This window comes from Myotis daubentonii, chromosome 2 (assembly GCF_963259705.1).
Source record: "Myotis daubentonii chromosome 2, mMyoDau2.1, whole genome shotgun sequence".
NCBI lineage: Eukaryota > Metazoa > Chordata > Mammalia > Chiroptera > Vespertilionidae > Myotis > Myotis daubentonii.
In genome coordinates, this window is record NC_081841.1 from 36715384 (window position 1) to 36731140 (window position 15757).

General features: G+C 41.5%; 1 protein-coding gene across 7 annotated transcripts in view; it reads left to right on the forward strand.

The window, feature by feature from the left end:
* BMAL2 (basic helix-loop-helix ARNT like 2) overlaps positions 1-15757 on the forward strand; it is a 68524-nt gene that overhangs the window by 26824 nt on the left and 25943 nt on the right. For 5 of the 7 annotated variants that reach the window (XM_059682439.1, XM_059682445.1, XM_059682444.1 and 2 more), the window contains 5 exons: positions 2941-3098; positions 7927-8006; positions 9373-9465; positions 10269-10383; positions 11164-11307. In XM_059682439.1, coding sequence (XP_059538422.1) covers positions 2941-3098; positions 7927-8006; positions 9373-9465; positions 10269-10383; positions 11164-11307 — 590 coding nt within the window. The remainder of the gene's footprint in view (positions 1-2940; positions 3099-7926; positions 8007-9372; positions 9466-10268; positions 10384-11163; positions 11308-15757) is intronic. The other 2 variants (XM_059682441.1, XM_059682442.1) reach the window with 1 other exon arrangement.

Here is a 15757-nt window from a genome sequence, read left to right on the forward strand (position 1 = left end):
TTCTCCTCCAAGTAACCTACCTTATTAAAAAACTGGCGATCTCACCTTTCTGTGAGTTTCCTAGCTTCCACCATTATTGTTCATTGCTCTCTTCAGTGGCCTTGCTCTCACCTCCCTCAAAACCCTAGCTGATAGAGAGCATAACATCCTTCCTTTGCTGTACACTCCTGGAATCAGACATCTCTCGCTGTTGCTGCTGTCTATTCTGATGGGTAATACTGGTAGAAAGAAGAGGTGACCATTCCTGCAAGAGGGTAACTGTAACATTCTTTTAATCATACAATTTTAATCTAAAAATTGCTCATGAATAGGCCAAAGTATGAGTGAATAAATTTGATGCAAACACACATATAATTCACATTCCATCCAGTTTACCCAAAAGTGCATATTTTGTTCCAGGAGTGGCGTTGCCCAAGAGTGAATGGTTCGGGGGGTGGGGAGATTGGCTCCATCTGTCTCCATCAGTGCTGTTCCCCACTTCCATGTAGAAATATTACAGTTCCTTTCATGTATTTGAAAGTTCCTATAAAAATAGATCAAGGCAGGTCTCCTACTTACTTATCTTCTTTCCCATTAGGTTGTTTCCCCTAGAAGTCATGATTGGAGGAGAAACAGACAAATGTTTACAGTTAAATATGAAGAGTAAAATAGCCAAATTTGTGAAATCTAAGATGTACAGTTCCCCCTACCTTTTATAATCTGTGAAAAATGTCTTATCATTTTTGGCATTTTCCTGTTAAATTAGCAGCATTTTTTCCTCTTCTTGTAATGCATTAAATATTAGTGCATCTTATAATTGAATGTGGCTTAGATTTGATGAAATATAGTAGTGGCATAAAAAGTCCTGAGGTAGCTGAAAGGGAAGTGATTCATTGTACAGCAGGCAAAGAACGCTTCCCAGAAGAGTACCTGGGCTGGGCTTTGAAAAAGGAGTAGCATTTTCCTAAGAATATAGAAGGGACAGACTTTCTAAGCCTAGTAAAGAGCAGGACGTAGAGATGATATGAGGTGATGTGGTATGTTTGAGGACTACAGGTCATTTGGCTTTGCTGCTGCAGGACATTTGGAGCAGCAGGGAAAAGACAGGGAGAGGTGAAAAAGAGTTGAAAGGATGAGGCAGAGGATGGAGAAATTTGGGGTGTCATTAGGGAGTTTGGCCATTCTTGGGCAGTGGAGAAATGCATTTTGGCATTTTTATGCAATGGGATTAGATGGTTTGATTTGTTTAGAAGTAATAATTCTGGAAGTAGTGGGCAGGATAGATGAGAAAGGGAAGACAGAAGAAGGAACATGAGTTTAAAAGGCTTTCTGGGTTAGTGCAATGAGCTATCATAAGTGTCCATCAGTAGATGAGTGGATAAAAAAGCTGTGGTATATTTACACCATGGAATACTATGCAGCAGTAAAAAAGGATATTTTACCATTTGAGGCAGCACAGAGGGACCTGGAGAGTATTATGCTAAGCAGAATAAGTCAGAGAAAGTCAAGTATCACATGATCTCACTCATATGTGGAATCTAAAGAACAAAATAAAAGGGTGAATCTCGGAGGGAAGGCAGGGAGTGGGTGGATGGGTGGGAAGAGATTAACCAAAGCAGGGGGAGGTGGAGAAGCCCTCAGGGGTGATTGGGGCCGGCAGGCGCCGCTCGCACCCGCTGACAGTGCCGAGCGATCGGGACTGGTGCCGCGTGCCAGCAGCGGGTGTGAGCAGTGGCTCTGGCGCCAGCTGTGGGTGTGAGAGGTGGTTGCCGACCCTGATCGCCCCTCAGGAGCAGGGGGCAGTGGAGAATCCCTGAGGGGCGATCGGGGCTGGCACCCATTGCTTGCACACACTGACGGTGCCGAGTGATTGGGATTAGCGCCGGGCGCTGGCTGTGGGTGGGAGCGGTGGCTCCAGCGCTGGCAGTGGGTTCAAGTGGGGCCAGTGCTGGCAGCAGATGTGAGCACCAGGTGGGACGGCGGTGTGCGGGAGCAAAGAATTTTCAGTAACCACCAGAGGCTCGCCCCGATGACAGCAACCGGCACCCCGCCATGTTCCATGTGCGTCCCCTGGTGGTCAGCGCATGTCATAGCGACCGGGTGTTCTGCCGTTGTCTATTTGCATATTAGGGTTTTATATATATAGAAGATACGCATGACACATGGGATGAGGGGAGAGGGTAGGCTAGAAGGGGTCAATGAGGGAAAAGGTTCATCTGTGTAACTTTTATCAATTAAGATAAATTCTTAAAAAGTCTGGAACTGGGTGAAGAATAAGCATTTAAAAGTAAATAGCTTATGAGTAGTTATGAGGGAGTGACATCTCTTAGGGTGAAGCTAGAGGGTGAGAAAAGAGTGGTGCCAAGTAGGAAGTCTTTGGAGAAACCTGTACTTAAAGATAAGGGGACTGAGCCGAGCAGGGAGGATGGAGGTGCCCGAGAGGTCACTGAAGCCAGGTGAAGAATGAGGAATGGTAACAGTGTCAAGTTCAAGGGCAACTAGGGGAAGGGCGTTTGCAGAGGGCAGAAACTGGAGCACATTATAGACCCCTGAGAAAGAGCGATGGAAGAGAATGAGGTTACGATGCTGATAATTGTCTAAGCGAGAATCACAGAGGCGTGAGCTCTGAATAGAAGGCTACCCATCTTCCTTTAAGACTGGAGGGAAGCAAGAATACCACTCATCCTGGCTCTCAGACAAACGTCTTAGTTCTTGAAGGTGTCAGGGTGTAAGGTAGGGTAAGGAAGGAGCAAGGGTAGTGGCTGAGTTGAGAGCACTGTGAATTTCATGTGTGCTTCCTGTTCCCAACAGCTCCTTCCTCTTCCCCACGCAGCACCTGCAGGGCCATGGGTGGGAAGAACAGTGTGTACTTGCTGCCTCCACGCAGGCTCCGGCTCACGCCTCTGGGTCACCGTGGGGCTGCTGAATGTGAGATGTAAAGGAGGTTCTTTTCCTTCTTAGAGAAGCTCACAGCCAGACCGAAAAGCGGAGGAGAGATAAAATGAACAGCCTGATTGAAGAACTGTCGGCAATGATCCCCCAGTGCAAGCCCATGGCACGGAAGCTGGACAAACTGACCGTTTTAAGAATGGCCGTGCAGCACCTGAAGTCTCTAAAAGGTGAGTTTGAACATGGCCTCCACACCTGGCTTTGTGACATCCTCCCTGTCACTGAGGTCTCCGATTGGTCTGGCTATTTCTTGTTGGCTGTTGAGATGCTTTGCGAAGGTGTCTTTCAGCTTTGGAGACATTAATTCGATGCTTGACCATATTCTGTATGTGGAGAAGATGCTAATTTGGACGTCAGGAAACGTGGTTCTGCTAGAAGCTTTATCTTCAGCTATGTGTGAATTTGAAAAGTCTGTACATTTCTGCTTGTTTTCCCATGTATGTAATACAAAGATAGTAATGCCTGCCATTATGTGCCTCAGTATTTTAGAAGTTCTGAAATGTATGATTATAGTTTTAGTTGTTGGCAGATTTCCATTCTTCGAAAAGAAAATCTTAAATTCAGCCAATTTCTCCGAAAACGTCAGATTTATGAGCAATAGTACCTTAAAACGCAGCACACCTTCCTCTTCTAAGGGCTTCTCACTTTGTATTAGACATTGGATGAAGGGGGTCCTCAGCTATTGCTTCTGGGGTTTGCATGGCCATTTCTGACCCAAGCAGCTCCCCAGCTTGAGTTTGAATTTTAAATTGAAGTGTGTGTGTGTGCATGTATGTTTGGTCAAAATCACATTGTTTTTGGGAGTAACCCCAGGCCAACTTGGGGGAGGGGCAGTATGATGGAAATAGAATTGAGTTTTATTTATTTTTTTAAAATATATTTTATTAATTTTTTACAGAGAGGAAGGGATAGAGATAGAGAGTCAGAAACATCGATGAGAGAGAAACATCGATCAGCCGCCTCCTGCACATCCCCCACTGGGGATGTGCCTGCAACCCAGGTACATGCCCTTGACCGGAATCGAACCTAGGACCCCTCAGTCCGCAGGCCGACGCTCTATCCACTGAGCCAAACCGGTTTCGGCAGAATTGAGTTTTAGATACGGGAATGTTAACGACATGAATTGATTTTGAGAAGATGTAGCAGAGGAGTGAGCTACAGGCCACAGAGGAGACTCTGAAAGTTCAGATTTGTGAAGATCTAAAAGATTATAGTAAAATTTGGTTCTTTTTGAGCCAAACAAACCCCCACCAAAAACAAAACACCAAAAAAAAAAAAAAAAGTTAAAGGAAAGGAATAAACAAAGGATGACCAAGGTTCTTGATTAGATCGTTGTCCTCCTACATTGCCTTCCAGGAAAGGAAAGTCTGTTTAGAGGGACTTGGCCAAGTGACTTAGGGGAGAACAGTGTTAACCTAGACTTCCAGTGAAAACTGGAGCCCACAGAGGATCTTATTTCATAATAAACAAAAAAATCCTGGCCAATTCATTCTGATTGACCAAGGTAGGGGAGGGCGAGCATATACAAATTAGGAAGTAAAATTGCAGACAGCTATTAAAGGCCTGTTTAATAGTAACTTGTGCAAGTTGTAAAAATAGATACTTTAAATCATCTTCCTTAGATCTCCACATATGGTAGAAAAATGGCACATGCGCTTCCACCCGCGGACTCTGCGGATCTGGAGAGGAGGCATCGGGGAAGAGGAAGTGCAGCCAGCCCTTGATTCTGTCAGTGCCACGCAGAGCAGCTCAAGTGTTGGGATACTGCCTGGCAGGCTTCCTGTTGGGAGCATGATTGGCAGTCTTATTTTCCTAAGTCTGTTGTGAAATGACATAAATAAGATTCTCTTTTACCTACTACTAGGTCTTGCGTAAGTTGCACGCAATATTTCCCTTAAATCTTTTAGCAATGAACATTTGCAGGCTCAACTGAGGTCATTTGGTTGCAAACCTAAAATTGCCCAATAATTTTCACATTTGCAATGTCCCGAGGGAGGAGGACCTAAGGGAGAAACCATGAGTCAGTTAATTCAACCAACACCAGCTGATTATTGACAAGGCTCCTGTTCAGTGCTGGGGATATGAAATTGAATGAGGTAAGATCTCCGTGCTTGAAGGGTTCATGGCCGGTTGAGGGAGATGGACCCATGAAGAGATCAGTAAATGTTACAGTGGAGGAATGAGTGAGAGGAGAGTAGGCAGGAGACACTGTCTACACCAAGAGAGGATTTCTGGAACAGAGCATAGATTTCACCAGTGGCCCTTCAGAGCCGAAGTGAGGATATCGCGAGTGCTGCCACAAGGAGAGTTTAGTCTGCATTCCAGCGCACTACCAGAGTGCACCCCAACTCATCCCCACCAGAGACACTGGATCATCAGAGGCCGCGTGTGGATCATGCTATTTTGGTCTGCACATAATTTCCTTAAAGAAAGAGAATGGTGAAATAATTTTTTTTTTTTTTTTACTGCACTCTACAGCAGTGCTTCTCAAACTCTCTGGGTGAAGGGCAAGTGTTCCCCACCCTCATCCCTTGTAAAATATAGCACAGTTGGTTCTTGGAAAAATGTTCATGGGCTGGGATGCCACAAGGTTACATTTCTATAATGGTGTCTAAATGCTTATTCTTAATTTCTGTCCTCATCTCACCACAGTTGACCGATGACATTGGTCTATAGACCACACCTGGAGTAGCCCTGCTTGCAGCGTGTGCTTTTGGAGAACCTGCGGACATTCTGTGTGTGTGGTCTTAATACCTGGGATGGTAGTGCGTGCCTGTGGGTCCTGGAGGCAAACCTCCTGGGTTCAAATCCTGGCTCCCCAACTGAGTAGCTATGTGACTTAACTTTCTTTTTTTAAAAAAAATATATTTTATTGATTTTTACAGAGAGGAAGGGAGAGGGATAGAGAGTTAGAAACATCGATGAGAGAGAAACATCAATCAGCTGCCTCCTGCACACCCCCTACTGGGGATGTGCCCACAACCAAGGTACATGCCCTTGACTGGAATCGAACCTGGGACCCTTCAGTCTGCAGGCTGACTCTCTGTCCACTGAGCCAAACCAGTTAGGGCGTGACTTGACTTTCTAATCCTCAACTTTCATAGCTGTAAAATAGGGATAATTCATTTGTCTCATAGGATTGTTGTTCAGAGTAAAGAATAATGTATATACAAGGTGAGCACAGTGTTTACTAACAATGGAAGTGGTGGTAAGGGGAGGAGAAGAAATAGTTGGTACTTTGACCATTATCCTATCCTTTATAATAGGATAAAGAGCTAATATGCTAATTAGACCGAACAGCAGAACGAGACCGTCTGGACAAAGCCGGGGCTTCGAGGGCCGAGCCCCTTGCACAAATTTCATGCGTTGGGCCTCTAGTTATCATTATAATGATTATTCTCATGATAACGATCATTATTATTATTGTCATGTTGACTTTTTTTTTAACCTGATAAACACTGTAACAAAAGTAAATGATTGTTTCCTCATTTGTTTTTGCCATCAGAAATTAGTCATATTTGTTACCTGCCCATCTTTGGCAAGTGTACAGCATATCACAGCATGCGTTTTATTAACTCTCCTCACCCTGGTTCCAGCTCTGCTCTCACTCCCTCTGTTTCTCCTCAGCACGTCCTCACTCACTTACTCATTCACTCACCTCGCCAGGGCTCGCCCCTTCCTGCTGGTTTATACTATCAGGGTTTCCCTGGCACGCTTCTGCTTCGGGCCAGACCTGGAAATGTCACTGCTCAGGTTGATTTATTGCTGAATCCTAGCATAGCACTCAGAGTCTGAATCTTTTAGCCCTTTCTCAGTGCTCTCCTATCTGGCTGCTGTGTAGTAGTAACAAGAAATCACTTAGTGAATTCTTTGAGGCCTACCTAGAAGGTAGATTCCAGAAGAGAAGATTTTCTTTTGCTTATGCCAGATTCTCAGGGGTGCTACCAGTCTGAGAAAAACACTTTACCAAATCATAATAAGAGATGTTTTTTATTTTCTGGCTTTGTTTTCCTCCCACCACTTAGGTAATTGGTGAGTTTGGGCTGTAAATCCATTCAAGAGTCAATTCGCGGTTAAAATTTCTCTTGCAAAAGCAACTTTCCTTGCAGTCCTCAGAAGGAGGGGGTTGCGGGTAAGGAGGTTGGGAAGTATGAAGGAGAGAGCATTGATTTACCTCGGAATCACCCGGCTCAGAGTTATCTGGGGACAGCACACCTTGGTTGGTGGACTGTCTCCTGCGCCCCCTTGTGGCCATGCAGGGTTTTCCTGTGTCAGGGTTGTTGGATGCCCTCAAGCATTCCTGTTTTGAGCTGATAATTCCTCATTAGCTCTTCAGATGCTTCAGAGAATTTCATTTTAATACAATAAGCTCTGTGCTAAGGATGTAAAAATAATTATTTTATTTATATTAGCAGAAATATATTACTTTAAAGTAGCAGAAGTCGCCATATGATGTTTAAAGGGTCATATGCAAAATCCTATGAACCCATGAAGTTTGTTTAGAATTCCAGAATTGCCCCATTCAAGGTACTTCATATGAGATTAGTTTTATTAAGTTAAGACCTAAAAATAACTAGGTTTTTGAATATTGTTGCCTATTATAATGCTATAGATGATGTATTAGTTGATTTTTTTTTTTTTTTTACATACAGCTCTTACTATCTGCACATTTCAATCTATAAAGGAATAGTGGTTCCAAGAATTTACATTCTAAACGCAGGACTTTTTAATCTAATAACAACAGGGGAATGAGAGCATGAGTGGGGGGGATGGGGGCTCATGGGGGGGAATGAGGACACATTTGTAATTCCTTAACTAATAAAGAATTTAAAGATAAAAAAAAAAAGAGAACGATCACAGAAGAGGTCGTAGGATGCGCTACAAGTATCATCACTGTTCTCACCAGTGGCAGCATTGCTCATGTTCACTGAGCACCTACCACATGTCCAACCCAACCCTACTATATTTTTAGTAACTGTTTGACTTGCTTATTTTTAGGTATGAGAAATTCTTATGCAGGAGATATTTATCGACCTTCATTTATTCAGGATAATGAGCTCAGACACCTAGTCCTTAAGGTAAATAAAGAAATGTATTTGCCTAAGTTGCATTTGCCCTTTCATTTCTATTTGAATGGGAGGCAGATTTTCTTTAGTTTGCTTTCTGTTCTAAACATACAGGACTCTACATTACACCAAATGTCCTTTTATATAAAATTTAACTTACACAAGTAACCATGTCTTATTAGTTTGGGCTAATGAAAGTAGAGAGGGAAGCGAGGCACTTCCTAAAATATGGAGCAAGGCTTGTCTTTACTGCCAAGCCCCTCACACTGCCGAGTGCACTCACCTCCCATAGGGTAGGACCTATTCCTCACCGGTACCTCCTGCAGAGCTGTCTGTCTTGTATCCTATTCCTTCAGGATCCTGTTCTCTGCCCATTAGCCAGCCACTGCTTACTTAATGAGTTGTTAGGCCGTGCTTTGGCATGGGCTTTTGGATTCCCTGGTCTAGAGGTTTATTTGACATGGAAAATATGACCACGTCGTTGGCTCATCCTGCCCCCAGGACTAAGTGTCTTGATCTTGTGCTATGACTACTGGGCTTTAACCTATAGTTTGATTAAACAAAAGTATTCTTCATGTCCCTCTTTTATTTGAACAGCTGAATTTAAATATCATATTCCTGATAGGAATATCACAGATTCTTTGCAGAAAACAAAAGTATTTTTAAAGACGGTGAAATATATAGTATGCTTTGGAAGCTTTCTCACCGATTTTTTATTTTTTTTAGCCATAACTTAATATAACCCCCAGAACACGCCTGCTTAATTCACGCCATGTTTGTTTCCAGTTGGTAAACATTAGTTTAAGAAATGTCCGGTGGGAGTGCCAGACTCTTCCTCTGTCCATACATTTCCATTTCCAAGGTTGCTGCACAGGGGATTTACTGGGTATACTTATGGAAGTTGCCATCTATTAGAATTCTTAAAACTTAGTTTTGATTGATAGCTTATCATTATTCAAGAAGTATAAAAAGATGTACAGTAAAATACTTTCATGCCTTCCTCGTCCCCAGTATGCACATCTTTCCATCTGCACACACCCACAGGCAGGCGTTACTGATGGGTATCTCTACAGAGTTTCTGTATGCAGTCGTGTGGAATTTGGTATAGGTAATTTTTACATTGTGAAATATTTAACTAAATAATCCCTGGCCGAACTTCCCATGTGAAAAAAAAAAAATTTAGTCAGAGGTCCAAGGTGATGTTCTTTATAAATCTATTTATATACATCTTAAGACAATTTCTTAAAATGAATTTTACTACATTTATGACCACTCTGTTGGTTTTATTGCTACAACAGTTTTCTCAGAAAGGGAATGGATGTGTGTGAGAAAGACAGATGATATTTTTAAAATTTATTTCTGTATTTTTATATCCTAGACTGCAGAAGGCTTCCTGTTTGTGGTTGGATGTGAAAGAGGAAAAATTCTCTTCGTTTCTAAGTCAGTCTCCAAAATACTTAATTGTGATCAGGTATGCAAAGGATATTTCCCACACTATGTTTGGTTTTTTTTGAACAAACAGATTTCAGAGCTCTTTTTCTGAACCCTTTTTTCTATTGGGCTGTGTCCTGGGTTGGATTTTGTCTTTTGATAGTATGGTAACTTTTTTAACAGAGTGGTAAATCTAAGTTACACCATAAATTCACAGTTATTTTGTGACTTCCATATGATATGATAATATACTCGCTTTACTTTTACCAAGGGTAAAGTTTATTTTTTATTTATTTATTTAATATATTTTTTTATTGATTTCAGAGAGGAAGAGAGAGGGAGAGAGAGACAGAGAAACATCAATGATGAGAGAGAATCATTGATCGGCTGCCTCCTGCACGCCCCCTACTGGGGATTGAGCCCGCAACCCGGGCATTTGCCTTTGACCGGAATCTAACCCAGGACCTTCTAGTCCGCAGACCAACGCTCTATCCACTGAGCCAAACCAGCTAGGGCTCCAAGGGTAAAGTTTAAAATAAATCCTAATATGACTTAGAAGTAACATATATGAATGGGGGGATGTTAACAAGAGTTAATGAGAGTAAACAGAATACCAGTGGTGAGGTGTTTGTGTGTACCCAGTTATGGCTGGCTGTGCATGTATTTCTTTTTCTATCTACAGGTATGACCCTGCTTTTAACACTGTTGCTCTCATACAGGGTAGTAGATGCATCTTTGAGATTAACTAAAAACAACTTAAACAAAAGAAAGTATTATGTCTGTGTGAAGGTAGGTAGGAAAATTATGGTACTGATGTTAAATGAATGTCTACTTTATATATAGGCTAGTTTGACTGGACAGAGCTTGTTTGACTTCTTACATCCAAAAGATGTTGCCAAAGTAAAGGAACAGCTGTCTTCTGACATTTCACCAAGAGAGAAGTTAATAGATGTTAAAAGTAAGTGCTCATCTCAGTGTGCTTACCATTTCATGTAAATATAATTAGTACTTAAAAGTACAGCTATACAATGTTCTTGAAAAGTTAGATTTTTAAAAAAACACACAATATAATTATATAGACAATTCCTGTATTCATATAAAAATAAATACTATATTCATATGAAGATGCTTTGAGGAAAATGTGATTGCTTCATAGTCACTCTTTTTGTATGCTAATAAAATCTTTACAAGAAAGTATCTTTTGGGATAAAAAATTGCTGAAGTTTTCACTATTCAGCTATTGCTGAGAGAGAATTATTCTTTTATATGGGTTAGGTCTATTCATTCTGAAACACCATGTATAATATTGCTTGGGAGTTGTAAGTATTCTTTATTTTCTCTCTGAAAATACTTATCTTCTCTGAAAATGCTTAGTGCCAAGTAATCATTTATAATATAAAATAATGATACTTTTTGCCATTGATAACTATTATAATTGAGGGTTTTTTTCTTTTTAATTTTTATTTCATTTAAAATGATCTTTATGCTCCACCCCTTGGGGGGGGCTATAAAAATAAGTTGAAAGTTTGTAAGTTATCAAAAATATGATTGCTTGACAAGTACATTTTTTGGTATGTTTCACTTCCTGGCTTACAATGATAATGTTTTAAATAACCATTTCTCTTTTCTATATATAAAAAATGTAATAGATGATCAGAAAAGTGTTAGGAGATAAATTTCAAAATTGCTTAAAAATATTCTTTTCTACCTATTCTCTTGCCTCCTCCTCCTGTGCCAGCGGGTTTGCAAGTTCACAGTAATTTCCATGGCGGAAGGACTCGAGTGTGCTCTGGCTCCAGACGGTCCTTTTTCTGTCGGATGAAGAGTTGTAAAGTCTCTGTCAAAGAAGAGCCCGACTGCTCACCCGATGCAACGAAGAAAGGTATCGTTGTGAAGTGCCAGGTGGTTTAAGGCGTGGCTCTGAAGTCAGTGTCCTAATTATTTTACGTACAGGAAAAATAAGGCCTATGGCTTAGGCAAGTGACTTAGGCCCAAAGCACCTTAGGAAATACCTATCACATTTATTAAGCAATTACATATTTTCTTTATGGCCCAAGATGTTAACGGTGCTGTTGAAATTACAGTTTGGGGGCTGTCAAATGGGAAGAGCTGGAAATAAAACTTTTGTTATGAAATTCTGTTACTACTTTTAAAATATAGCCCTAACCGGTTTGGCTCAGTGGATAGAGCATCGGCCTGCGGACTCAAGGGTCCCAGGTTCGATCCTGGTCAAGGGCATGTGCCTTGGTTGCGGGCACATATCCAGTGGGAGATGTGCAGGAGGCAGCTGACCGATGCTTCTCTCTCATCGGTGTTTCTAACTCTCTATCCCTCTCCCTTCCTTTCTGTAAAAAATCAATAAAATATATTTAAAAAATATATATATAAAAGTTCGGTCTTTAAAAAAAACACACCAAAACCCTGCAGTATTACAAGAGCCTGATTTGATTAATTAAGATGTTCCAGGTATAGTTTGAATTTTTATGACATGTGGTTCTTTGGTTTTATATTTCCAGTTCTGTTTTCTTGTGATTTTTTTAATAGACTTGTCTTGCAGATCTTTACATTTTGAATTGATTTAACACTCATGTATTTTACTTACTTGCTACATTTCAGGGACTGCAAACTGTTGCCCAAGAACATATTAACCTATCAGATATAGAATTTCCTATGCAAATTTTAACGTGAGATTTGATTTGACATCTTTTAAAAGGATATTTATATAGAGCTGCAAGATTCAGTTTATTTACAAGTTTTGGTCAGAGTCGCTTTTGGCAACCACCTAAGATGATAATCAGTAATACTCATTTATATTAAGCCCTTACTCTGTGCCAGATACTGTGCTAAGTGTTTTAATCCCCGTGAAAACTCTGTTCTTACCTCTGTTTTAGAGTCAAGTGAAATAGGCAAACTCACACTCAAACCTAAACCCCTTACTCTTACGCTGTACTATAAAGAGACAGGAGCAGCATGAATCAGCAGTCCTAAGGGTGGGACTGTTTGTAAACCATCAATTGTTCCCCTCTTGCCCTTGGCTCTGAGCTAGCTGTCTACAGTCTCAGGGTTGAACTCGCAGTGGACCTGTGGTGAAGAGGCTGTGAAATCCAACTGACTGGGATCAAATCTTTGCTCTACCAGCTGCTAGTTGTGTGACTATGAACAAGTTTCTTAACGCATCTGCAGCTCAGTTTCCTTATCTGTAGAACAAGGATATTCACAGCGCTGTCTGGTTTTGCAGAGTGGCTACATGCATAGATTCTGGAGCCAAGCTGTTCAGATTTGAATCCTGACCTGTGATTTACTATGTGAGTTAAGACAGTGGTTCTCAACCTTCCTAATGCTGCGACCCTTTAATACAGTTCCTCATGTTGTGGTGACCCCCAACCATAAAATTATTTTCGTTGCTACTTCATAACTGTAATTTTGCTACTCTTATGAATCATAATCTAAATATCTGATATGCAGGATGTATTTTCATTGTTACAAATTGAACATAATTAAAGCATAGTGATTAATCACAAGAACAATATGTAATTATATATGTGTTTTCTGATGGTCTTAGGCGACCCCTGTGAAAGGGTCGTTTGACCCCCAAAGGGGTCAGGACCCACAGGTTGAGAACCGCTGAGTTAAGATAAATGATTAAATTCTTCTGGGTCTCACTCTGCTCAACTGTAAAATGAGAAGAATGACAGAACCTCCCTCACAGGGTTGTTATCAGGATTAAATGGGTTAATACGTGTTAATGTACGCCGTCATGAATACTATTAGCAGTAATGCACCTAAACTTAGGACAGTGCAGAGCAGAGATGGTTAGTACCATTATTGTCATCATTTCAGGGTTCCTGCTCCGTCTGCCTCAGATTAATCTTCTATTGGGGCATGGCCATATAATATGGAAATACTCTCCAAGAGCAGGAATATTTCTTCTGTGTGGATGGTCCAAGGAGTCATATTCCATGTAGACCCTGGACTGTAGTACATTTTACCCTTAGGATTTAACTAGAGATGAACTAATACCTTGTGGAATAAATACAACCACAGTTGAATCACCTAATCTACACAGCGATCCCTATGAGAGAGAAACCTGTCAGCCAATGCAGCTACCTTAATGTGATTGACATCTCTGTGGTGTTTGATGCAGGTTATAAATTGAATGGAGGCGAAAATGATCAAGTTTTTTAAAGATCGCAGATTAATTTATCTTTCCTTCTGGAAGAGAGGAGTTTCCACATGGACTTATTTAGTGCTAGTATTTAAGTCAGCTGGGTGCATGGCTGGCTAGTGGTCATTGTCACCATTTTACTTCTGTAAAACCTGATTTCATCCTCCACCCGTGCCCTCCATTTTACTCTTTGCTTCCTAGACCTCACAACCTCACAGGTTTGATCTCAACCTCTCTCTTCGTTTTGAGAGCCATTGCTTTACACGGTCTGTCCAGTATGAGTCTCTGGGAGCACAGGAGAAGGAAAGGGCAAGACAGAGGAAGAAGGGATGCTCTGGGCAGCAGTGCCCAAGACTGCGGTGGAGGTTTCTTCCCCACTTGCATTTTCTCACAGCTTCTATAGCAATCTCGTTTCTAAAAAGTTCCCTATCTATTGGCTGTACTTAAGGAAAAGTGGTAGTGATGAGCCCGAGATCGTTACCTGACACAGTAGTCTCTAATTGGTCAGTCAGCAATTATTTAGTCCCTGTTTAGGCACCATACCAAGTGCAAAGGCTACACTGGAAACAGGTAGACAAAGGTATTGCTCTAGCGAACCTCAGAGGGACAGGAGGCAGCCATTTGACAAGTAAATTAATAAATATTTCAGGTAGCAGAAAGTACAATGACGTCAATAAAATAGGATAAGGAGGACAAGGACTAGGAAGAAGCAGTACTTTAGAGTACTCAGAGAATCTCTCTCACGTGACATTTGATCTGAGACCTGGATGATTATGATGAGTCAGCTATGCACAAATCTATGGGAAGAAATTCCTGACCAAAGGACAAGGGTAAAGACCTTGAGGTAGGAAAACTTCAGATTTTGGGGGTCTCAACAAGATCAGTGTGACTAGACTTTAGATGCCAAAGAGAGTGTTTGGAAGGGAGGCACCTGGGACCAGATCTGAAGGCTCACATGGGCTAGGGGCAGTGCTGTGCAGGTTAGTGATGAACAACGAGCTTTCTGAGTGTAGTTCCGATAAGAATGTTGGTTGATATTTTCCTGTGCAGTGATAAGTAAGATGAAAGTGAAATCATGAAGACATGGTGTTGGAATTTCACTCATTTTTCAATGATATGTGACTCTGCTGAAAATGAATAGGTTTTTAAATACTGGAATATTATTTATTCAGTATTTTTGTATTATCCAACACACACTTTTAAGTTTAATCCATTGTTGATATTTTTTTTTAGTATATTTTATTGATTTTTTACAGAGAAGAAGGGAGAGGGATAGAGAGTTAGAAACATCGATCAGCTGCCTCCTGCACGCCCCCCAGTGGGGATGTGCCCGCAACCAAGGTACATGCCCTTGACCAGAATCGAACCTGGGACCCTTGAGTCCGCAGGCCAGCGCTCTATCCACTGAGCCAAACCGGTTCGGCCATTGTTGATATTTTATCACTTGTAGAGGTCTAGGCCAGTGGTCGGCAAACTGCGGCCCGGCAAACCGCAAGCCACGTGCGGTTCTTTGACACCTTCAGTGTGGCTCTTTCACAAAATATCGGCTCTTCCGCAAAATACCGACTTCTGCGCATGGGCCACGAAGTTTCAATCGCACTGTATGTGCATACCTGCATGTGGTATTTTGTGGAAGAGCCACACTGAAGGGCCAAAGAGCCGCATGTGGCTCACGAGCCACGGTTTGCTGACCATGGGTCTAGAGCAGGGGTGGGCAAACTTTTTGACTCGAGGGCCACAATGGGTTCTTAAACTGGACCGGAGGGCTGGAACAAAAGCATGGATGGAGTGTTTGTGTGAACTAATATAAATTCAAAGTAAACATCATTACATAAAAGGGTACGGTCTTTTTTTTTTTTTTTAGTTTTATTCATTTCAAACGGGCCGGATCCGGCCCGCGGGCCATAGTTTGCCCACGGCTGGTCTAGAGTCTCTAGACAATCAGGAAAAAAACAAACAACAAATCAAGTTCTGATTTATAGCTTTGCCAATTTCTATGGTGTAAATAGTCACATGTTGGCTAATTTCAAGACACTTATATGAGGTCATTGAACACGGTAGAGAAGGAATGGTATCATGTTCAAAAAGAATTACTGCAATTTTTAAAAATTGTGTTTATTAAGAACATATTATGGCCCAAACACTATTCTATATGCTGGGACCAGAG